Source organism: Moschus berezovskii, chromosome 6 (genome assembly GCF_049115385.1).
Source record: "Moschus berezovskii isolate FMDL1 chromosome 6, NW_MosBer_1.0, whole genome shotgun sequence".
Taxonomy (NCBI): Eukaryota; Metazoa; Chordata; class Mammalia; order Artiodactyla; family Moschidae; genus Moschus; species Moschus berezovskii.
This window is the reverse complement of record NC_142465.1, coordinates 79,768,280-79,793,722: the sequence shown is the minus strand read 5'-3', so window position 1 is coordinate 79,793,722 and position 25,443 is coordinate 79,768,280. Positions and strand designations below refer to the sequence as shown.

The 25,443-nt window shown below is 49.0% G+C and overlaps 1 protein-coding gene across 1 annotated transcript in view; it reads left to right on the top strand.

The window, feature by feature from the left end:
* CACNG2 (calcium voltage-gated channel auxiliary subunit gamma 2) overlaps nucleotides 1-25,107 on the top strand; it is a 123,678-nt gene extending 98,571 nt beyond the window's left edge. Inside the window, exons 2-4 of the mRNA XM_055396052.2 lie at nucleotides 3,526-3,609; nucleotides 23,062-23,202; nucleotides 24,572-25,107. Coding sequence (XP_055252027.1) covers nucleotides 3,526-3,609; nucleotides 23,062-23,202; nucleotides 24,572-25,107 — 761 coding nt within the window. The remainder of the gene's footprint in view (nucleotides 1-3,525; nucleotides 3,610-23,061; nucleotides 23,203-24,571) is intronic.
* The last annotated feature ends 336 nt before the right edge of the window (nucleotides 25,108-25,443 follow it).

The following is a 25,443-nucleotide window of genomic DNA, read 5'->3' as shown; positions in this document are numbered from 1 at the left end:
AGCACTTCAAACTGAAGGTGGCTTGAACAGATTTGCACTGTCAAAGCTTCACTATGATTATCCCGTAAAGATGGATAAGAGTGGGTACAAAATGGCCAGTAGGGACGCTACCACAGTCATCTAGGGAAGCAAGGAGGGTGGCCTGGCAGTGGGTATTGCTCTTGTTGGGGAAACAAAAATCGATGGGTTTGAAAGATTCTGAGAGCCGATACAGACAGGATGTCGTGATGGATGGAGCCTGCAGGGAAGAGGCAGCAATGTTGGCAATGACGGCTGGGCTCAGGCTTTCATGAGGCAGCAACAGAGAGGCCTTAGCTGACCTAGTTGTTGCCTCCAGAAGACCATGATCATGATAGATCATGAGTTCTGGTTTGGACCTGCTGAGTGTACAATGCTTTTAAAACATCCACCAAGAGACATCAAATAGGCAGTTGGATCCCCAGGTCTGGACCTCACAGGAGAGGTCTGGGCTGCTGATTCTTTGACAGCCTCTCTACAAGCATCTCTGGAGCCCTTCTCCTGTGCAGGGCACTGTGCTGGGACCCAATGGTCCAAAGACGATGGAGGCAGGGGCTGGGGCCAGGCTGCGTGGGGAGCAGCTGCACTAGAGGGCCACGAGCCTGAAGGGCGGGGCCCTTAGAAGAGAGACGTGGAGGCCCCACCTGTGCTTGGGGGTTGAGCACAGTCCCCAATTTGTCAGGCGCCGTGGGGCACGTCAGTACCGTTCTCAGGGCCTCGCCTCCTGCGCAGATTCCTTGTAAAGATGCCTGGCACCAAATTGGTGCTGACGAAATATCTGTCAGACTGAATTGAGAGAAAAGGAAAGTGCTTTGCAAAGTGGCTTTCAAATACACTGATTTGTAATTTTACCAATGGGGAGGTAAATGTTATCCTCTTAGAAGCAGGAATGAAGACTCTTCTCAGGAGAAAAGAGTCTGTGGTTGGATGGGGGATAAGCCAGGAGAGGGAGGGGAAGCCTCTGGTTAATGCATCAAGATGCTGAGAGCAGGGTGGGCATGTGTTCAGGACCACAGAGGAGGGGCAGACAGCAAGGTTCGGGGTGGGGAGGGTGCCGAGCAAGACACGACACGGTCCCGCGCACACGGAGAAGACACCTGCCCCCGTGGAGCTTTCTGAGTCAAACGCTGTCCACCTGGAGTCCCCTTGTGCTCTGGGGAATCTCTCTTCTTACAGAAGTTGGGAAAGGAAGCAAATTTGGCAGAGATACAGTTAAGGGGAGATGGGGGTTGTAAGGTAAGGATCAACCATCTTCTCTGTTATATGTAGTACAGAACTGCCTATGTGTGCATGCTAAGCCACGTCAGTCATGTCCGACTCTGCAATCCTATGGACCGTAGCCCACCATGATTTTCTGTCCATGCGATGCTCCAGGCAAGAACGTTGGAATGGGTTGTCCTGCCCTCCTCTAGGGGATCTTCCTGACCCAGGGATCGAACCCATGTCTCCTTTGTCTCCTGCCTTGGAAGGCAGGTTCTTTACCACTAGTGCCACCTAAGATCCCCAGTGTTACCTATACATATTATAATAGCTAGAAACACAGTTATGTAAGCACACCTGTACCGCCCGCAATGCGGGAGACCTGGGTTTGATCCCTGGGTTGGGAAAACCCCCTGGAGGAGGCATGGCAACCCACTCCAGTGTTCTTGCCTGGAGAATCCCTGTGGACAGAGGAGCCTGGTGGGCTGCAGTCCGTGGGGTAGCAAAGAGTCGGACACGACTGAGCACATCCTGTACATCCAGCTGTATGATATATACAGCCGTGTATATGTGTAACAATGACTTAATGTTCCTAAATAATACCGATAGTACATAATAAAGCCTACTTTATGGGCTACAAGACTCAGGATCCTACAAGAAAATAAAATTTTCACACATATTGAGGACTGTATTAATTAGGCGGCATTAGCTTCTATCACAGGAAAATCCTGAACGTCAGGGGCTAAATGTAGTCAAGGTTCATTTCTCTCTCATTCAATACCCCCAGCACATTTACTAATGTGCCAGGCACTGCTCTGAGCACTTTAGATGTGTTAGCTCATGTCATCCCCACAACAATCGACAAAGGAAGAATCGCTAAGATCGCTGCTTTCTGATGAGGAAGCTGAGGTACCTCCGTGAAGCTGAACGAAACCCAGGCAGGCCAGCTGCAGATCCTGCCTCTCATCCACTGTTGCCGTCTCTCCCTGCACAGTTTCCAGTGTCCAGTCATTCAGAGAAAGTCAGGCAACATCCATCGTGCCTGTGCTGGCGCTCGGGACACAATGGTGAATGAAACAGACAAAAGTCTCTGTTGTCATGAAGCAGCCCTGCTTGTAAATTCTATTCTCCACATGAGTGCTTATGAAGGTCTCATTCAGTAGTTCACTCATTCATTTAGGGATCACTGCTGGGGATCTGCTGGACACTGGGCTAGGGGTTCTCATCTGAGCTGGCTCTCACCTTCTCAGCAGTCACCAAGGAAAGTTTTAGAACCAAAAGGTCTTTGTTTGAGCCCAGATTCCATCACTTCCTGGCCTGGCCAATTCAGTCATTTGAATTGGCACAGAGACAGTTAAGGGAGGGTTGAGGGGTAAGGATCAACCATCTTCTCTGTAATACGTAGTATCAGTTCAGTTCAGTTCAGTCACTCAGTCGTGTCCGACTCTTTGCGACACCATGAATCACAGCACGCCAGGCCTCCCTGTCCATCACCAACTCCCAGAGTTCACTCAAACTCATGTCCATCGAGTCGGTGATGCCATCCAGCCATCTCATTCTCTGTCATCCCCTTCTCCTCCTGCCCCCAATCCCTCCAGCATAATTACCTATATAATGTAATAGCTTGAAATACCTAAAATAGTTATATAAGCACACTTGTGTCCAGTCTCCCTGAGCCTCAGTTTTCTCATTTATAAAATGGAGATGTTATTACTCCTCTCACAGGTTGAGTCATAGTCCACAAGTCTGGCCAGTGACCCAGGCCTGGATGGGGTTGCAGAACTTTCATGGGCTTCATATAGTGAATTCCATGCAATTGCAGATGGGAAAATGCTTTGCAAACTCATCTAAAGGGCTGTGGGAATGTTTGTCAGCCTCAGTCTGGGGTCTGCCCTCTTTGGAAAGCGTTCAACTTTCTCGCATGTAAAACATGCAATGACTCCCAGCCGAGCTAGGGCACAGAGGCAGGCACGCTGGTATTCACCAGTCTCCTCCGTGACAGTCCCCAGCCCAGATTCAAACCTCCACCGCCCGCCAAGCCTCAGCTAATCCTCAGAAGCCTCGATGCAGAGATGGAAGGCTGGGTTTTGAAGTCTTAAGCCTTAGATCCTCTCTGCAGCACCGCAGGTGTGTGTGTTTTGATTCACTGGGCAGATGTCCAAACAGACAAAGCGATACCTTCCTTGGGGGGTGGGGGGAGAGGACTGAGCCAGCTTCAGAAGAACAAGAAGTCAGGAAAAGGCCAGTGGGCGCTGAGTCCCTGGAGATTTGGATGTCTCACGAGCACTTTCTTCCCTTGTTTTCCAGGGAACTTCAAAGGTCTCTGCAAGCAAATCGATCACTTCCCAGAGGATGCAGATTACGAAGCTGACACAGCAGAATATTTCCTTCGTGAGTGGATGCAATAATTTTCTCTCTCTCCTGGTGATGGGTCCTGCCCTTCCATCCTTTAAGAGCCAAAGGCCAGAACTATCCAGAGGTCTCTGTCACTACAGAGGGCAGGAAAAAGTGGGGCCTTCTGTCTTCCCCCCTTTCCACAGCCAAACCTCCATGTGTGCTATTTCCCTCTACCTGCAACGCCCTTCCTCCCCTCTTTGGTGGCAAGTTCCTACACATTTTCCAGGTTTCTGGTGAAACAACACCTCCTCCAAGAAGTCCTCTATGCCCCTGAAGGGGTTCCCAGAGCTAGCATCTTTATCACGCTGTTGGGTCCATGTCTGTTTGAGCAACCAGCTCCCTCACAGTGTTGCCAATTCCACTAGAGCTCTACCTATCTCATTCATCATTATTTTCCCAGCCCAGTGCCCGGCACATAGAAAGTACTCTGTAGATATTTCTTGAACAAGCCAATGAGGAGACTCACCAGGCAGTGCCAGACTGGAACTTCTACTGAAACAATGAGATTATATATTTTTTCTTTCCCCATAAATCAAGTCAAAGTTAAATCCTGATGTAATAGTTGTGATCTTAAATCCACCTGAGACATAGTATCAAGAGAAGCATTGTGAGACCCAAAGAAAATCTCTCAAGAAGCAGTGAAAACTAACAAGGTAAAATGTTCTGGGAGAAAAGGATTTCCAGGAGAGAGGCTGAGGGTCCTTAATGCATGGGACCGCAAAGCCACCCCAGCAGAAGTGGCTGAAAGCTCTGTACGAAGCTCTCAGACAGCACTTCCAAAAGCAGTTTGCGCTCCTCCCAGGAGCACCCCTCCCTGCCCGCTCCTCCACCCCCTTCTGCTCCCAAGTGCCCTTCCCCAGCCAAAGCCTCCCTCCCATCCCCCACAGCAGTGGTTAGTATTGGATCATTTCTATGAAAAATGTAGGAAGCATTTTATTATATGGATCACCCCTGTCACTTTCAATAATTACTCCTCGCGTCAAACCCAACTCTCAGGTCAGCCTGAAATCTGGGTTTCATTTCAAAGCCCATGGAACATGAAGCCAGCCAGGCGGCAAGAAAAAGAAAGGGGACATCAGGTCACTCATAGGTTTCTTTTTAAAGGAGAAGGGGGAATATCTTACAAGACTCATCCTTTCCCTTTATGAATTCCTGCACAACACTGCTCTCAGATGGAATTCCTAAAGGATCGTTTGTTCCTCCTCCGCATTACGAGGTCTGAAAGTGAAAGTGTCAGTTGCTGAGTCTTGTCCGACTCTTTTCGACCCCATCAACCACAACATCAACCATAGCCCACCAGGCTCCTGTGTCCACGGGATTCTTCAGGCAAGAATACTGGAGTGGGTTGCCATGCCCTCCTCCAGGGGATCTTCCCACCCCGGGGATTGAATCCGGGTCTCTCTCATTGCAGGTAGATTCTTTACCAACTGAGCCACCAGGGAAGCCCCTTTTACCAGATCTAGGGCTCTCAAAGGAGCCTGGAGAGGGCATAGAAACAAATTGAGCACCTTCTGTATGTCAGAGTCTGCACTGAGTGCTGGAGAGTTCCAGAGGAATGAGTGAGACACCGTCCAAGGCTGCAGGCAGAGCACAGCCTAGTAGGACCCTCAGAGAAACAGCAGGACTTGGGAGGCAGGGGCCTGCAGAGATGCACCCAAGAGAGAAGATGGAAGGCGGAGCCAAGTGGGGGTCTGAGCACAAAGCCACACTGGCTGAGCCCAGCGAGGGGGCAATACTTTATCCGTCAGATGCCCAGTGTTGGGGCAGGACCCTTGTCTCATTCATTGCTCTACCAAGAACAGTTCCTGGAAGATAGAAGGTGCCCAATAAACACTATTTTGAAAGGAAAGACAAGATTCTTCAGCAGCTATTCCTACCTATTCTATACCTTCATTTCCCAAATTTTTAAAGAAAAAAATTGCTTAGTGCTTGGTTCATTTTGCTGTCTCTGGACAGAATGCAAATTAGCAGCGCAGGTTTCTGAGAGTCTGACTTGACTTGACTTAATCCAAAAGTATTTTTTGAGGATCTATAACAAACTGGCAAACCTTTTCTGAAAAGAGATATTCCAGGCTTTGTGGGCCATAAAGTCTCTGTCTCAACTACTCAACCTTGACCTTGCAGCACAAAAGCAAACAAGGAAGCAACTGAGCATGGCTGTGTTTGCTCCCATGAAACTTAACTTCACTTGCAAAAATAGGCAACAGGCCTCATCTGGCAGTTTGTTGAACTCTGATCTGTAATATTCTAGTCTGGGGTTAGACAACAAAAGTAATTTTTTAAAGCTGGAAGATATGAGTTCCCATCATTCTCTGTCAACCTCTAACCTGATTGGCTAGAGAAACTAGAAGACAGAGGTCATTCTTCAAGGAAGATTGCCTGCCCTAGTGTGGTGGGCAGAGCTGGTGCCCAGGAAGGTGGGCGGAGCTTCTCCTGAAGAAGGGCCTTTGGTCCAGGGAGATGGGTGGGGCTGCACTCGGGTGGGTGGGGCCTGAGTCAACTTACCCCGCTCCGCCCCGTCTGGTCTGTTAAATCTTCAGCTCACCTACCACGTGGGTTGACAGGCCCAAGAACCTAACCTAGATGCCTCAACCAGGGACAGAAGGTGATGCAGGGTGCTGAGGAAGCCTGGTGCCTAACCCAGACTGGAGGCCATCATTCCAGAAGTGTTCCCTAGAGAAGGTGGCACCAGTGCAGAGACTTGGACTCTAGAAGCATTCGTCCACTCATTCATTCACTCAGGAGATATTCACTATCACTATGTATAGGGCACTGTTGATAGAACGGGGACTCAGTTCAGTTCAGTCAGTTCAGTCGCTCAGTCGTGTCCGACTCTCCGCGACCCCATGAATCACAGCACGCCAGGCCTCCCTGTCCATCACCGACTCCCGGAGTTCACCCAAACTCATGTCCACAGAGTCGGTGATGCCATCCAGCCATCTCATTCTCTGTCGTCCCCTTCTCCTCCTGCCCCCAACCTTTCCTAGCATCAGAGTCTTTTCCAGTGAGTCAACTCGTCGCATGAGGTGGCCAAAGTATTGCAGTTTCAGCTTTAGCATCAAGGGTGGACAAAATAAAGTCAGCGCCTTCATGAAAGTTACACCCTGATGGAGGAAACAAGCAAAAAGCAAGGAGCCTGTTACGATCAATCATCCAGACAAGAGATGACAGCAGCTTGAATGCAGGTGGTGGCAGTGTAGGAGGAGAGAAGGGGTCAGAGCCTGAAAATGTTCCCAAGGGTCTGCATATAGGCTCTTCTGAAAGGTTGCATGTGGATTTCTAGGACAGGAAAGGATAAAGGATGACTCCAAGGTTTGAGACCACGGAGGGAGCAGGTTGGGATGGGAAGGATGGGTGCTCAGTACCGGCCACAATAAGTTAAAGAGGCCCACGGGCTCCCTGCAGAGGTGACCTGGAGTCTGAGACTCACAGGCTGGGACCTGGCCCGAGACAGGAGTCTGAGAGAGGTCAGAATGGGGACGATATTTAGCACCATGAGACTTGATGACAGCACCGAGAGAGCGGTAGAGAGAGAGAAGAGGTGCAGGATCTGAGCCCCAGGACCTCAAAGCTCGGAGGCCAGGCAGAGGAGGAGCCCCAGGGAAGGAGCTGAGGACAGGTGGCCAGTGAGGGCGGCCTGCGTAACCCCTGCCATCCTTGAGCCACCAGTTGGATGGAGGATCTGGAGCAGAGAGGGAGGCGGAGGATGCCAGGAAGGCATGACGGGCCAGGAGCACAGAGCTTATCTCCTGGAATGGCAGAGAAATTGGGACTCACTTGCTCTCAAGCCAGCAGACCAAGCCTCAGGCAGGTTCAATGCCTCTTGAAGGACGGGGCAGAAGGAAAGCACCGAATTAATATCTGATGGGACAAATGAATGCGTGAGTGAATGAATGCTCTTACTGCCCAGTCTCCACGGGTGTTCAACGGGGTCCCCAGCTTCTCCACAGCCACAGAGTCCAAGGAGGGACAGCCTTAGCTGATCCCGGTCAGCATCCCGAGACATTGGACTTCCGGGCCCCACGAAGGTGAGGCTAATACAGGCCTTGCCCACCTATCACTAACTTACCCACAAAGTCATGGTGACCAGTCTGTTTTTTCCAAGCAGCTCCATGGGGCTGTCAGCTGGGTTGCTGCGTGGCACCTCCTTAGTTCTCTCTCTTCTTCTTTTTTAAAAATTTATATATATTTTATTGAAGTCTAGTTGACTAACAATGTTTCAGGTGCACAACAAAGTGATTCAGTTATACATATACACATGTATTATTTTTGAAATTATTTTCCATTATAGGTTATTATAAGATATCGACTATAGTTCCCTGTACCATACAGTAAACCTTTTTTGTTTGTTGCATATCTATTTTTTAATTAGAAATCTAGCATTCTGTTCATACATAAGTCAAACAAGTGGAATCAAAATGTCATAATTTTTTAGTTAAGCAAAAATTTGTAAGTTTTCTAAAATATATATATTATATTTCTATATATGTATACAAAAGTTTTTTCTACTATGCTTGATAAAGGCTTGCAAAAGAACATCAAAGAAAAGAAGAGATGAAGAAATTGGAAAACACAAACGAAATGAAATGGGAGCACTGAGTATGAAACAGAAGTGAAACAAACTAGATAACAGTAGGAGATCATCGTGTAGTCCAGCTGCCCTTAGAACATTGGCCTTCTCTCTTCTTGCCAGGGCTCCTTACCTCAAGCTGGTGAAGCAGAAGTGGTGGTGACCAGGGTGCGACTTTCTATGACTCTTAGTGTGTGTTGCTGTGTCTGCGTGTCTGTCTTGTGCCCAAGGGCATGAGTGTGTGCTGTGTGCTGTGTCTTTTGATGCCTGCGTGTCTGTGCATCTGAGCATCTGTCAGTCTGAATATAAGTGCCTGTATGTATGCGTGTGTCTGCTTGTGTGCACATGGGCCTTTTCATGGTGTCTGTGAGTGTGTGTGTGAGTGAGTGTGTGTGTGAGTGTGTGTGAGAGTGTGTGAGTGTGTTTGAGTGTGTGTGTGAGTGTATGTGTGAGTGTATGTGTGAGTGTGTGTATGTGTGTGTGTGTTGTGTCCAGGAGATGGGAGGTGGCCACACAATGAGGCTGAGGGTGTGAGCTGTGGATGGGAAGCCAGACTAGGGCTTGGGGGCCTCAGCTTCACTCTGAGATGAGACCATGAGAAGGTTCTGAGCAGAAGGGACTGAGGTCCAGGCTAATGGCACTAATCCGCTTCTCCTGGAGACCAGTAAGAGATGACAGCCATGACCTAGGCTTGAAATACCTGGGGCTCGGGTCAGGGAGGAGGTGAGGGAGGTGGATAAGGGGGACTAGTTCTGAGCCGGCAGGAATCACTGGCCTCCTGCCTCAGGTGGAGTGGGGAGGTGAGAGAGGGAAGACTCAGGCGACGTCTCAGGGCCCGCCTGGAGACGGTGGACAGCACAGCCCTTCTCTGAGGCCGGGAATGTGGAGGAGGCAGGGTTGCAGGGAGGTGGCCACTCTGTCACAGAGTCTTCTTTCCCACTGGATGATGAAACAGCTTGAGGACACTGAAGGGAGCAGCTGCAAATAGGGTTTGCTCCCACCCACGGCCCACCCACCCCACCCAGTGCAGGGCCTGTCCTCAGTCAGGCCCGGGAGAGATCTGCTGAATGAATATACAAGGAACCACCCTCCCTAGAGCCGCCTAGCACATTCCTCCTCTTCCCAGAATGAGGCTGGAGGGGCCCCAGCTGAGCCAAAGCCACCCATCCCAGCCTCATAAAAGCCCGCACTCTCCCCTCTTCCCCCTTCTCCATCTCCCTCTGCCAGTCCCACCAGGCCCTGAGGACCAGGGGCCAGGGGGTGGGGGACGGGAGGGGAGGGCACGTAGTTGTGGGGGATACCAGGTGTCAAGGCCTGAGCTTGGGACTTGGAATGAAAGGGTCTGAATTTAAGATGAGCTCTGCTCTGTGACCTTGGACCAGATACTCAGCTTCTCTGAACCTCAATGTATACCAGTCCCAGGTGGGGGTGAGGGGCAATTCTGAGGATACTATGAGACAAGGGTTAGGGTGGTGCTTTGTTTGGGCTCCCCAGCTACCCCAGGGGCGTGCTGAGGGAAGTCCACTGCCCCTCCTTGCCCCCTAGAGCTTCGAAGTTCAGGGAGACAGCCTTCCATCTTCAGAAATGCTGAAAGTAGACATGCCATGAGGGTCACCCAACCCCACTCTCCCATTTTACAGACGAGGAAGACACTGAGGCCCAGAGAGGGACAGTGACCAGCTGCAGCCCAGTACAATTCCTGGGACGCCACCTGTGCGTGTTCAGTCACTCAGTCATGTCTGACTCTTTGTGACCCCACTGACTATAGCCCGCCGGTCTCCTTTGTCCATGGGATTCTCCACTTTCTTGACTGTAAAATGGGACTGAAAATCAGAACTCCGTCTACCATAAAAGGTGCCTTCTAAGTCACTTCAGCTGTGAAGAGCAGCCTGCCAAACTCCTCTGTCCATGGGATTCTCCAGGCAAGAATACTGGAGTGGGTTGCCATTTCCTCCTCCAGGGGATCTTCCCGACCCAGGGATTGAACCTGGGTCTCCTGCATTGCAGGCAGATTCTTTACCATCTGAACCACCTGGGAAGCCCTGGGACGCCACCTGCCTCCCTGGTTATCCAGGTCACATGTTCTGTCCACTGCCTGGGAACTGCAGCCCTTTTCAGCAAAATTGTCAAGAGGGACGTCCCCTCCAGAGGTCACCACGGTGGGGTGACCACATCCTGCAGTCAGGAACATCTAAGTTAGAGCTCCTACTATCTCACATCCAGGCAGCCAGAGAGAATTGTTCATGATCAGCGCCTCCACCTCGCACCCTCTGCCCACAGGGATAGTTTCTGTTCTGTCCTGGTTCGTTTATTAAAGTGCCCAATGCCACCCTCACCACACTGATTCCACGACCTGTACTTTAGTAAACATCAGTTGAGGTAACCCTAGGCCCATGAGAAACACCAATAATATGCTCTGCCATGTAAGAACTAACATTTCCTGGTGCTTGTGGGTACCAGACATGGTTCTCATGGCTTCAGACGCATTGACTCATTGCCCCTTATTGTGGCCCAGGGAGTTGGATGTGTCCTGCAGCAGAGGAGGCCACTGAGCCTCGTGGGGTGGGGGCAACATGGGATGCGCTCAGGCCGTCTCTCCTGAGCCAATCACCAACCCCAGAGACCACAGAAAGTCAGAAAGCATCCAGCACCTGCACAGGTGGCCCTCGCAGAGGAAGCTCGCTGGGGTCTGAAATTCCTTTCCTATGTCAGTAGATACAGCAAACTTTCATGGAACATGTGGCCTGACACACCAAACATTATCCTCATTCATCTCACAACAACCCTAAGGAGTAGGTGCTGCTGGTGTCTCCATTATACAGATGAGAAAACTGAGACACAGTGGCCACACAGCCAGTGGGAGGCCAGGGGAGTCCTGGATGGGACCCCACGCAGTCCACATCAGGAGCCTCACCACCGCTCTGAACGGCTTTCCCTCCATCCCTCCCCACCCCCGCCTCTTCCCTCCTCTCCTCCTCTCTCCTGTCACTCTTGCTCACACACTCACTCTCTCACGCTCACTCTCACCTGCCTTTACAGCAGCTCATCCCCTTTCACAGTCACTGGCTCCTCATCCAGCCCAGCGTGCAGGAGGAGAGGGCGAGAGATGCCCCAGGGCCCAGAAGCTCCACCCAACCCAGCACACCTGCGTCCTGTTAGAACACATCCAATTCCAAAGGGAATAACAGGCATAAAGAGTTTAACGCCATGCCCAGAAAATAAGCAGCCCTGGCTTCCCCATACCTGATCATGATGACTATTTTGATGAAAGGCACGACCAGCACCTGGCCAGCCTGGCTGAGTGGTCCCTGCTGGAGGTCTGCGGGGCACAGGACCACCAGGGATGGATGAAACCTTGCAAGTTATCTGGTCCCACCTATTCAGAGCCAGACCTGAGAACCAGAGAAGGGAAAACCCACAATCAGGCCTCAGGACAAGCCAGGCAAAGAGTGGGCACTAGGCAGAGGTCTGCCACCTCCCTCCACCCTCCCTTGGAAGCAGGGTCCCCGAGTTCCTAGTGCAGCCATCTACTCGTCCTCCAGCCGTGCCCACCACAGCAGGACACCATGGGTGCCGGGCCCACAGGGCACTGGATTGGAGATGATCTGTCTACAGAACTTGGCCAAAGAGCGAGTGAGAGATTTATGGCTAAGCCTACCCGCTCTGAAAGGCTAGATGATATTCCCTTCTGGGTGCTTATGACACTCTTCATTTCCATCACCAGCATAGAAAACAATAATACACCGTTCCTAGTTTACCGAAGGCTCTGTATTTTCAAAAGTTTCCACAGTCTTCTTCCAATTTAATTACTGTCATCCTGCAAGGTGGGGCTTCCCAGGTGGTGCTAGTGGTAAAGAACCCACCTGCCACTGCAGGCGATGTAAGAGAGGAGGGTTCGACCCGTGGGTTGGGAAGATCCCCTAGAGGAGGAAATGGCAACCCACTCAGTATTCTTGCCTGGAAAATTCCATAGACGGAGCCCAGTGGGCTACAGTCCATAGAGTCACACAGAGTCGGACATTACTGAAGTGACTTAGCAGGAACCCTATAAGGTAGACAGACTTCCAGTTTTCAGTCCCATTTTACAGACAAGGAAGTGGAGGCCTCAGCGACACCTGGAGTTAGGCCCAAGGTCTTCCCAAGCCAGTCACTAGATACTGGGGCTCCCCAAGCCTCAGGGTAAACCCCCTACTCTTCCATGCTCAGGCTCTGCTGCGCTCACCTCTGAGTCTGACTCCCCATTTTCAGCTTCAGCCTACATGCGCCTCTGTGCCCCAGTCTTCCACATCTGCCTCCCGCTCCATGCTCCCCATGCGTGTCCCCAGGGCACCTCAGCCTTTACGTGTCCCAAACAAACCTTGATTGTCCTCCTTACCCTTTGATCCTCTCCAAGCCCCATAAGTGGTTTTATCCAACCAGCCAGCAAACCTGAGACCCAGAAGTTATCCTCAACGCCACCCTCTTCTCCACGCATATCCATTCATCACCAAGCTTTACTTCGCCTCCTAGTTCAGTTCAGTTCAGTCGCTCAGTCGTGTCCAACTCTTTGCGACCCCATGAATCACAGCACGCCAGGCCTCCCTGTCCATCACCAACTCCCGGAGTTCACTCAAACTCACCTCCATTGAGTCGGTGATGCCATCCAGCCATCTCATTCTCTGTCGTCCCCGTCTCCTCCCACCCCCAATCCCTCCCAGCATCAGACTCTTTTCCAGTGAGTCAACTCGTCGCATGAGGTGGCCAAAGTATTGCAGTTTCAGCTTTAGCATCAGTCCTTCCAATGAACACCCAGGGTTGATCTCCTTTAGAATGGACTGGTTGGATCTCCCTGCAGTCCAAGGGACTCTCAAGAGTCTTCTCCAGCACCACAGTTCAAAAGCATCAATTCTTTGGTGATCAGCTTTCTTCACAGTCCAACTCTCACATCCATACATGACCACGGGAAAAACCATAGCCTTGACTAGACGGACCTTGGTTGGCAAAGTAATGTCTCTGCTTTTTAATATGCTATCTAGGTTGGTCATAACTTTCCTTCCAAGGAGTAAGCGTCTTTTAATTTCATGGCTGCAGTCAGCATCTGCAGTGATTTTGGAGCCCAAAAAAATAAAGTCTGACACTGTTTCCACTGTTTTTCCATCTGTTTCCCATGAAGTGATGGGACCAGATGCCATGATCTTCGTTTTCTGAATGTTGAGCTTCAAGCCAAACTTTTCACTCTCCTCTTTCACTTTCATCAAGAGGCCTCTGAGTTCCTCTTCACTTTCTGCCATAAGGGTGGTGTCATCTGCATATCTGAGGTTATTGATATTTCTCCCAGCAATCTTGATTCCAGCTTGTGCTTCCTCCAGCCCAGCGTTCCTCATGATGTACTCTGCATAAAAGTTAAATAAGCAGGGTGACAATATACAGCCTTGACATACTCCTTTTCCTATTTGGAACCAGTCTGTTGTTCCATGTCCAGTTCTGACTGTTGCTTCCTGACCTGCATACAGGTTTCTCAAGAGGTAAACACCCCTCAAATGCACCCTCCTCTGCTAGACTCTTTGTATCTGCCCTGGTCCAAGCACCACCATCACTTATGTGGCGAGCAACAGCCCTCCTCCTGGTGCCCTATAGCAACCCTGGACCCCTTCTTAATTCATTTGCTTCTGAAAATGCAAATCAGGACTTCCCTAGCAGTCCAGTGATTAAGACCCTGTGCTCCCAATGCTAGGGGCACAGGTTCGCTCTCTGGTTGGGGAAGTAGGATCCCACATCCCCTGGGGTGTAGCCAAAAAAGAATATTTTTAATTAAAATCCAAATCAGATTGGGACAGCCCTGCTAGCTTTAAGAACTTTAAAGTCTACCTGTGAGTCCCCGGGTGGCCTGGGCCCAGTTGCTTCAGCTCCGTTAGAGCTCCCCAAGGCCCTGCCCTAGCTCTCTGTGACCAGCCCTTTCAAGTTCCCAGACGAGCCATGCATCTTCCAGCCCTTGCTCATGTTGCATCCTTTCCCTAGAATGCCCTGCCTCTATTCTGCCCACTTAGCTTCCCCTTGTCCATCAATCTCAGGAAAGCCCTCTCCAATGCCCATGTGAGCTATGAGGATGCTCTGAGAACCAACGGTGCAGTGGTCTGGTGCACAGCCTAGAGTCAGACTCCCTAGGTTCACAAACCCAGCTCCTCCATTTCCTCCCTGAGTGGGCTTGAACAAAAGGCTTAATCCTTCTGTGCCTCAGTTTTAGTCTCTGTGTGATGGCAGTAATTATGGAATTGTAAATGAGAACTAAGGGTTCACACAGGTCCACAGTGTATGTGTCCCCAGCACACACTGATCCTTCAGTCAGCATCAGCCATCTACAGGTGACACTCAGTTCAGTTCACTCGTGTCCGACTCTCTGCGACCCCATGGACTGCAGCACGCCAGGCTTCCCTGTCCATCACCAACTCCCAGAGCTTGCTCAAACTCTTGTCTGTTGAGTCGGTGATGCCATCTTATCCTCTGTTGTCCCTTCTCCTCCTGCCCTCAATCTTTCCCAGCATCAGGGTCTTTTCCAAGGAGTCAGTTCTTCACATCAGGTGGCCAAAGTATTGGAGTTTCAGCTTCAGCATCAGCCCTTAAAATGAAGGGCTGATTTCCTTGAGGATCGACTGGTTTGATCTCCTTGCAGTACATTAGCCTACCACTTGCCTTCATGGTTGCCAGATGGGTAATTTTCTTGCATAGCACTTCATCCTAATTGTTAATTACATGTTCATCTGTGCCATATGTCCTTCATGAGAACTTAAACCCAATGAAGGCATGGACCAGGCCTGATTTTGCACCCATAAACCTTCTATGTCCAGCCTGGAATCAAGCATGGTGACAGCCACACAGTCAAAGAAAAACATCCCTCCACTCTGGACCACACAGCTTTTCCCTAGGACAGGGCACTATGTTCTCAGGCCAAATTGTAATGGGCAGACCAAATCTGGCCCACTGTTTTTCTAAATAAAGTTTTATTGGAACACATCCACACTCATTGATTCACATGTTGCTGATGGCTATTCTCATGCTACAAGGGCAGAGTTGAGTAGTTGCAGCAGGGACCTTATGGCTACAAAGCCAGAAACCTTGACTATGTGTCCCTTTGCCGAAATATGTTGCCAAACCTGGAGATTATTTGTAATATGCAACCAAGACTCATAACTTCATGGGGTTGGTAGAAGGTTTAAGTGGGTTCACCCATGGGAAGTACGTAGTATGGGGCCTGGCATGTAGGAAGAACCCCAGAAATGGTGTTGTGCAGTTTCATACGCATACTCGTAGATTGATAAATACCTGTGCATTGACTAAATAAGATATTCTCTTCTCCTCATGATAAGTTTTAGCATTAATAGTAATGCTATTCTTTGGCATTGCCTTTCTTTGGGACTGGAATGAAAAGTGAACTTTTCCAGTCCTGTGGCCACTGCTGAGTTTTCCAAATTTGCTGGCATATTGAGTGCATCACTTTCACAGCATCATCTTTCAGGATTTGGAATAGCTCAACTGGAATTCCATCACCTTCACTAGCTTTGTTCGTGTGATGCTTCCTAAGGTCCACTTGACTTCACATTCCAGGATGTCTGGCTCTAGGTGAGTGATCACACCATCGTGACTATCTGGGTCATGAAGATCTTTTTTGTACAGTTCTTCTGTGTATTCTTGCCACCTCTTCTTAATATCTTCTGCTTCTGTTAGGTCCCTACCATTTCTGTCCTTTATTGAGCCCATCTTTGCATGAAATGTTCCCTTGGTATCTCTAATTTTCTTGAAGAGATCTCTAGTCTTTCCCATTCTATTGTTTTCCTCTATTTCTTTGCTTTGATCATGAGGAAGGCTTTCTTATCTCTCCTTGCTATTCTTTGGAACTCTGCATTCAAATGGGTATATCTTTCCTTTTCTACTTTGCTTTTCGCTTCCCTTCTTTTCACAACTATTTGTACGGCCTCCTCAGACAGCCATTTTGCTTTTTTGTATTTCTTTTTCTTAGGGATGGTCTTGGTCCCTGTCTCCCGTACAATGTCACAAACCTCCATCCAGAGTTCATCAGGCACTCTATCTATCAGATCTAGTCCCTTAAATCTATTTCTTACTTCCACTGTATAGTCATAAGGGATTTGATTTAGGTCATACCTGAATGGTCTAGTGGTTTTCTCCACTTTCTTCAATTTCAGTCTGAATTTGGCAATAAGGAGTTCATGATCCGAGCCACAGTCAGCTCCCAGTCTTGTTTTTGCTGACTGTATAGAGCTTCTCCATTTTTGGCTGCAAAGAATATAATCAATCCAAATTCGGTGTCGACCATCTGGTGATTTCCATGTGTGGAGTCTTCTCTTGTGTTGTTGGAAGAGGGTGTTTGCTATGACCAGTGCCTTCTCTTGGCAGAACTCTATTAGCCTTTGCCCTGCTTCATTCTGTACTCCAAGGCCAAATTTGCCTGTTACTCCAGGTATTTCTTGACTTCCTACTTTTGCATTCCAGTCCCCTATCATGAAAGGGACATCTTTTTTGGGTGTTAGTTCTAGAAGGTCTTGTAGGTCTTCACAGAACTGTACAATTTCAGCTTCTTCAGTGTTACTGGTCAGAGCATAGACTTGGATTACCGTGATATTGAATGGTTTGCCTTGGAAATGAACAGAGATCATTCTGTTGTTTTTGAGATTGCATCCAAGTACTGCATTTCAGACTCTTTTATTAACTACGATGGCTACTCCATTTCTTCTAAGGGATTCCTGCCCACAGTAGTAGATATAATGGTCATCGGAGTTAAATTCACCCATTCCAGTCCATTTTAGTTCACTGATTCCTAGAATGTCGACGTTCACTCTTGTCATCTCCTGTTTGACCACTTCCAATTTGCCTTGATTCATGGACCTAACATTCCAAGTTCCTATGCAATATTGCTCTTTACAGCATTGAACCTTGCTTTCATCACTAGTCACATCCACAACTGGGCATTGTTTTTGTTTTGACTCCATCCCTTCATTCTTTCTGGAGTTATTTCTCCACTGATCTCCAGTAGCATATTGGGCACCTACCGACCTGGGGAGTTCATCTTTCAATGTCCTATCTTTTTGGTTTTTGATACTGTTCATGGGGTTCTCAAGGCAAGAATACTGAAGTGGTTTGCTATTCCCTTCTCCAGTGGACCACATTCTGTCAGACCTCTCCACCACGACCTGGCCGTCTTGGGTGGCCCCACACAGCATGGCTTAGTTTCATCGAGTTACACAAGGCTGTGGTCTGTGTGATCAGACTGGCTAGCTGTCTGTGATTGTGGTTTCAGTCTGTCTGCCCTCTGATGCCCTCTCTCAGTGCCTACTGTCTTACTTGGGTTTCTCTTACCTTGGACGTGGGGTCTCTCTTCATGGCTGCTCCAGCAAAGCACAGCCGCTGTTCCTTATCTCTGATGCAGGGTAGCTCCTCTCGGCCGCGCTCATGCGCCGTCGCAGCCACTGCACACAATTGCACTCATCTCACACGCTAGTAAAGTAATGCTAAAAATTCTCCAAGCCAGGCTTCAGCAATACGTGAACCATGAACTTCCAGATGTTCAAGCTGGTTTTAGAAAAGGCAGAGAAACCAGAGATTGAATTGCCAACATCCACTGGATCATCGAAAAGGCAAGAGAATTCCAGAAAAACATCTATTTCTGCTTTATTGACTATGCCAAAGCCTTTGACTGTGTGGATCACAATAAGCTGTGGAAAATTCTGAAAGAGATGGGAATACCAGACCACCTGATCTGCCTCCTGAGAAACCTGTATGCAGGTCAGGAAGCAACAGTTAGAACTGGACATGGAACAACAGACTGGTTCCAAATAGGAAAAGGAGTACATCAAGGCTGTATATTGTCACCATGCTTATTATTTAACTTATGTGCAGAGTACATCATGAGGAACGCTGGGCTGGAAGAAGCACCAGCTGGAATCAAGATTGCTGGGAGAAATATCAATCACCTCAGATATGCAGATGACACCACCCTTATGGCAGAAAATGAAGAAGAGCTAAAGAGCCTCTTGATGAAAGTGAAAGAGGAGAGTAAAAAAGTTGGCTTAAAGGTCAACATTCAGAAAACTAAGATCATGGCATCCAGTCCCATCACTTCATAGCAATTAGATGGAGAAACAGTGGAAACAGTGGCTGACTTTATTTTTCTGGGCTCCAAGATTGCTGCAGATGGTGACTGCAGTCATGAAATTAAAAGATGCTTACTCCTTGGAAGGAAAGTTATGACCAACCTAGACAACATATTAAAAAGCAGAGACATCACTTTGTCAACAAAGGTCCATCTAGTCAAGGCTATGGTTTTTCCCGGGGTCATGTATGGATGTGAGAGTTGGACTATAAAGAAAGCTGAGTGCTGAAGAATTGATGCTTTTGAACTGTGGTTTTGGAGAAGACTCTTGAGAGTCCATTGGACTGCAAGGAGATCCAACCAGTCCATCCTAGAGGAGATCAGTCCTGAGTGTTCATTGGAAAGACTGGTGTTGAAGCTGAAACTCCAGTACTTTGGCCACCTGATGCGAAGAGCTGACTCATTTGAAAAGACCGTGATACTGGGAAAGACTGATGGCAGGAGGAGAAGGGGACGACAAAGGAAGAGATGGTTGGATGGCATCACCTACTCGATGGACATGGTTTTGGGTAGACTCCAGGAGTTGGTGATGGACAGGGAGGCCTGGCATGCTGTGATTCGTGGGGTCGCAAAGAGTCAGACACGACTGAGCGACTGAACTGAACTGAGTAATGTTATTACTATTAACACAGTAATACAGCCTTAGGAATACTAGGAATACTAGGAAGTCAGGATAATTCATAAGGAAACTGTGTCTGGCATGAAAGAAAAAGGACATTAAAAATAACAGAAATCACTACCCTTTACTGCCCTCCTAGTATCAGAAACAAAACAGTTATTATCCAATTTAGTCCTTACAATAGCACGTCTCAAACTTTCAGACACATACTAGTCTTGTTACAAAGATCTTGTTAAAATGTGAATTCTTTTCTTATGTATTTTTATTGAAGTATAGTTTATTTACAACACTGTTAATCTGTACAGCAAAGTGACTCAGTTACATGTATATTCTTTTTCATGTTCTTTTCTCTTTTTTGGCCATGCTGTACAGCTTATGGGATCTTAGTCTGACAACCAGGGATCAAACCTGGGCCCTGGCAGTGAGAGCACTTGAGTCTTAACCTCTAGAGAACCAGAGAATTTCCCATATTCTTTTCCATTATGGTTTATCACAGGATATCAGATATAGATCCCTGTGCTCTACAGTAAGACCTTGTTGTTTATCCAAAATTTAAGCTATAATTCAGTACAGTTGAATTAGATGGGGCAGGGCCTGAAAATCTGCATTTCTGCTAAGCTCCTCTCATGATGCCATCACTGCTGGGACTCGACTGCCATTTGAGCAGCAAGGCCTTACAACGCTCCTACGAACAGGAGATTATTATGACTCTTCCAGTTTTACAGGACGAGGAAACTGAGGCTCTAGAGAGGTAAAGACCCTTGCCCAAGGTCACATTTATAAGTGGCAAAGCCAGGATCTGAACTTAGGTGTGGCTAACTCCAAAATCCCTCTGTGACATTGCCCAGCCAGAATGACCTCCTTCAGAAGACTTTTTCAATGTGGGGGTCCCTGCCAGCTCGAAACCAGCTTTCTGCCAGCCTGGGTCTAGGTCCTGAGGACTTCAGCCTTCCTAGGCTGGTACTGTTTCCCAGCTGCCCCTATCACCTTTCTTCTGGTTAAAGAGGCCTCTTCCAAGGGAGGCTGGTGTCTGAGTTGGCTCTGGTGGAGTAAAGAGGCTTCTGTTTGTTGCCTGCTTGCTGCTTTGTTACTTTGTGAAGTGGTCCTGTTTTCTCCACATTGGCTGCAACACAGCAAACATCTCCCTCCAGCCTGCCCACTCCCCCAACCCAGTACACACACACACACACACGCGTGCGCACGCGCGCGCGCACATGTGCACACACATATGCAGGCACACATACCCAGCATCTCATCTCTCTTCACAGCTGGTGCTCTCTCTGCTGGCAGGAAAGCTGAGTTGGGGCGTCCAGGCTCCCACAGCAGACTGGCTGAACCGGAAACATCAGGCCCAGGGCTGAGCTCTGAGGATGCAGAGCTGGCCTGTCAAATGCAGCACACCGCGGGCAGGACGAGCCTGCTTCCTTGCAGGGAGAAGGCCAGAGACCTTCCTCCACCCTGCTCATCTGAGCAGCCGCTGCTTCCCCTTGGAAGTCACCCCAACCTCTCTTTCTTTATACTGTCGTCCCCGGTTCCAGCTGGTCAGAAATCATATCCCCACAGAGAAGGAAAAGCATTAGAAATCATCTAATGGTCCACACCCATGTTAAACATGGGGAGACCAGAGGGGGCAAGGTACCTGCCTCAGCCACACAGCAAGGAGGGGCAGAACTGGGACCAGAACCCAGATCTCTGGATCCTGCAGGATGCTTCCTGGGCTCTTTAAAAGCCCCAGAGGAAGAGTCCAGGGGATCCAAAAGTTGGACTGATCTGGACTTGAATCCTGACTTACTAACTGGGTGGTTTTGAGCAAGCTACATCACCTCTCTGAAATTCAGTTTTCTCATCTATAAATTGGGGCAAAAAATACACACTGCAGAGGTATTATGAGGATTAAATTGTACCATGTATGTCAGACCCAACGCAGTGTGGTTGTTTAATCCTTCCTACCTCTTGTGAGCTGGGTCTTCAATGTCGTCCCATCATCCTCATGTACTTATGGAGATGGGCCTTCAGGTAGCTGTGAATGGGTGCATCTGGGCATGCGTTCCTGTTTGGTGGGGGTGGGGGGTGTCAATCCAACTGGGGATAGAGATATCATCTCAGAAAAGACCTGCAGGAAGAAAGCATCCACTCAGGTATGGAGAGGAGGCAGCCCAGTCCTTGCCCGCTGGGGGAGAGGGCTACTAGACTGCAGAGAAACCCAGCTGCCCCTCACCCTCTTGCCCCTGCTCCAAAATGAGCAGCTCAGGTGCCCCCAACTTGCGATACAGAACTCCCCACTTCTTAAAGTCCCCACAAAATAATTCAGTCATTCAATAGCATCACGAGCAGTGTAGACTGAAGATCCACCGAAAAAAGAAGGGTTTTACATCACACGTCACAGTAAATGGCCTAAAACTCTTTCTTAGAAAAATTCCTCAAGTTCTATATAGAAAAATTCTCTCCTTCACAGATCCTTTGTGGTCATGCTGCCACCAGAAGGAACAGGGATAGCCTAGTAGGGCAGGTACTTCCCCTCCAAAGCATACACCCCCCAACCACCCTCTGGGCAGAGCTAAAGGGCTAAAGGGTTCTCAGTCTAAAAGGACTTAACTTCCTAGGTTGCCATTCAAGCCACCCCAACGTGTCAGGAAGGCATCCTTTTCCTTATCCTAGCCACCAGACACCTCTGCCTCCTGCCTGGTCCACACAGGCCAGGACATGGAGTCAGAGATCCTGAGGTCATTCTCTGCCAATTTGAATCTGGATAGAAAAAATATTTTACTTTCCAGATACACTGCCAAAGACTCCACACCTCTGGGGCATCTTTCAGACACAGTCCCCCTCATATATCCCCAACCACCTTCCCTCCCCTGCCCCAGCCATCTGTGCCTCTCTCTCATCCTCCTCCATGCTAGGGTAAAATATTCATTAAAATATTCTTTTCTTCTCCAGCCTGTTTGTTCATCCTTCCTTCTTAACTTATCCTGAAAGTTTTTTTTAATTTGCTTTTTGCTTTTATTCTCTTCTGTTTTCTTTGCAATGTGTCAGTTTCTTCCTCTTTCTGGACCACTTCTCCACACTGATTCACAAGGCGAGCTTGTATCAGGGGCTTTCTGTATCTCTGGCTTTGAATTAGGTGTTGAGGACAGAAAGAATAGAGAGAGAGAACTAAAAAAAAAAAAAAAAAAACAGCTACAATCCTCTCTCTCATGGGATACCATGACCTATGGTGGATGCATATATATAAACAACTATTTACTATAATAACTATCTGAGCAAATGTTTACTATTTGGCTTCAGAGACCTATCTTAAGTACATTATCAGAATTAACCCATTTGGTCCTCATAATAATGTTAAGAGGCAGGAACTATCACCACACCCATTTTACAGGTGAGGAAATTGAGACATGAAGAGATGAGATGACTTACCCAAACTTATACAGCTGCTGCTGCTGCTGCTGCTGCTAAGTCACTTCAGTCGTGTCCGACTCTGTGTGACCCCATAGACGGCAGTCCACCAGGCTCCCCCGTCCCTGGGATTCTCCAGGCAAGAACACTGGAGTGGGTTGCCATTTCCTTCTCCAACCACCCAGCTCTAACCACTGTAACACACTGCCTTTCTCTGTGCCCCAAGTGCCCCAAAGTGCCGAGGAGAAAGCTAATAAGTTTGCCTAAAGAAATCAGGAATGGCATCATGGAGGAGGGGACTTTGAGCTGGGTTTTGATGGATGAATAGAAGTTGGCTGAGTGAAAAAGAGCAAGAAAGACATTCTAGGAAGAAAGCTCAGTACAGCAAAAGTCAGAAACGTGCACTAATATGTCATGGGAAGTTTGTTGTGGACAGAAGGGAAGGTGGGGCTGGGGAGAGATCAAGTCTCACAGGGCCACGTGGATCTAATGAAGTGCTGGGGTTTGATCCTTGAAGAAGCAGGGAGCCCCTGTGAATTGAGCAGTGGCGTGCTTCCTCTCTCTCCCTCCCTAGTATTGCTAAGCAACCTCCACTCTGGTCCTGAGTCCATAAAACTCACCCAGCCCCCCGCTCCTGTGAGCTCCTCCCTCTCCTCCCTTTGGCACACCACCCCTCATCTCACAGCCATGGCATTCTCTCTCCCCACCCACTGTGTTCTCCAGGGGCTGTGAGGGCCTCGAGCATCTTCCCGATCCTGAGTGTGATTCTGCTCTTCATGGGCGGACTCTGCATCGCAGCCAGTGAGTTCTATAAGACTCGACACAACATCATTCTGAGTGCCGGCATCTTCTTCGTGTCTGCAGGTAAGAGCTGCTGCACCAGGCGGCCCAAGGCCAGACCCACCAACAGGGAGGAGGCTGAGGTTGGGGGGCCTGGTGATTGGAGGGGCCTGGCAGAGAAAGGAGGGGAGAGAGGAGAGGGATTTCTGGACCTTCCAACGAGTCAAGTCACACAGAAGGCAGGCTGTACTGGGCTCCCGTGCCATAGCCAGGCCTGAGCCCTCCACTGAGTCCACTGGGATTGCCCCCACACCCTGACCTTCAGCCCAGTGACTCTTCTTTCTCCCACCTCCTGAAAGAAGACCCTGTTCCCAAGATCCTCGCAGGATGCTGGGTCTATCATCATTGCCCTCTTCCCTCACTGTCCTACCCAGGTGGGAGCAGGCAGGCACTCAAAATCACATTTCTCAGCACAGCTACATGACAAGTCACGCTGGCTTCAGATGCCAGAAGAAGACCATGGGTTGTAGCATGAGCCATTTAATAAGAACAACTAACATTTAAGCAGCACTTACCACATGCAGACTCTTAACAGCTTTCATGTGTATTAACTCACATGTGGTAGTAACTCACACGTATTCATATATATTAATCTTCCCCCTGACCTAAAAGAAGTAAGCACTATTATTATATCCACTTCACAGATATGGAAACTCAGATGATGGTTACCTTGCCGAAGGCTTTGCATATAGGCAATCTGGCTCCAGGAGCCAGACTTAACCCCTTGCTTCTGGTTCTTATTCAGACTCTAAGTCGTGTCTGACTCTTTCATACCCCATGGACTGTAGCCCATCAGGCTCCTCTGTCCATGGGATTTTCCAGGCAAGAATACTGGAGTGGGTTGCCATTTCCTTCTCCAAGGGATCTTCCTGACCCAGGGATTGAACTGCAGTGGCAGGCATTGGCAGGCAGATTCTTTAAAACTGAGCCACCAGGGAAGCCCTAACCCCCTGCTACAGCAGCTTCAAATCCCAGTTCAGCCTTAAGCAACTTACTTAACCTCTCTGCAATCCGTTTTCTCATCTGCAAACCCTTTGCAAAGCACTCAGCTGTGAAAGCAGGTAGTAAATGCTCAATAAGTAATATTATTATTACTCAGTATATTATAGAATGCCCCGCTGTTCTCTCCCTTCTTCCCATATCTGTGATTCCTTTAGCTCTTCCCTTTCTGGCTCTCTCCAAACAGAATGATAGGATAGTAAGGTGATGCTTGCAACTTCCCAATATACCAGCCCATCCATTCTCCACAAAAACGCTGGACCAGGGAAAGCACATCCAGGTGTCCCCCTCCCACCATCCTGCCCAGGGCCTGGCATCCTCCTTGGATACTAACCATCATTGTTTCTGCTTTCCGCTCCACCCTGCCTCCTCTCCACGCCCATCCCGCCTGCAGGTCTGAGTAACATCATTGGCATTATAGTGTACATATCTGCCAATGCCGGAGACCCCTCCAAGAGCGACTCCAAAAAGAACAGTTACTCCTACGGCTGGTCCTTCTACTTCGGGGCCCTGTCCTTCATCATCGCCGAGATGGTCGGGGTGCTGGCCGTGCACATGTTTATCGACCGGCACAAACAGCTGCGGGCCACTGCCCGCGCCACGGACTACCTCCAGGCCTCCGCCATCACCCGCATCCCCAGTTATCGCTACCGCTACCAGCGCCGCAGCCGCTCCAGCTCGCGCTCCACCGAGCCCTCACACTCCAGGGACGCCTCCCCCGTGGGCATCAAGGGCTTCAACACCTTGCCGTCCACGGAGATCTCCATGTACACCCTCAGCAGGGACCCCCTGAAGGCCGCCACCACGCCCACCGCCACCTATAACTCCGACAGGGATAACAGCTTCCTCCAAGTTCACAACTGTATCCAGAAGGAGAACAAAGACTCTCTCCACTCCAACACAGCCAACCGCAGGACCACCCCCGTGTGAAGCCCACGCGGCCTCGCCAGCGCCGCCCAGAGCCGGGAGGAGGGGCGCGGCCCGCGGGATGGGCCCGGGGGTGAAGGGAGGCTGGGGGGGACGCCAAACCACACCGGGGGGACAAACCTTCCAAAAGCAAAACAAACAAAAAACAAAAACAAAAAAACAAAAAAAGAGAAAAACATAACAAGTAAATTAAAAAAAAAAAAGAACAACATATAAGAGGAACAAAGAGGCAAAACAATAAATGTGCAAAAATATAAACGAGGGAAGGAAAAACAAACTTTAAAAAAAAAAGCAAGAGAGGATAAAAACTAAAAATAGAAAATAAATCTAAATGAAAAT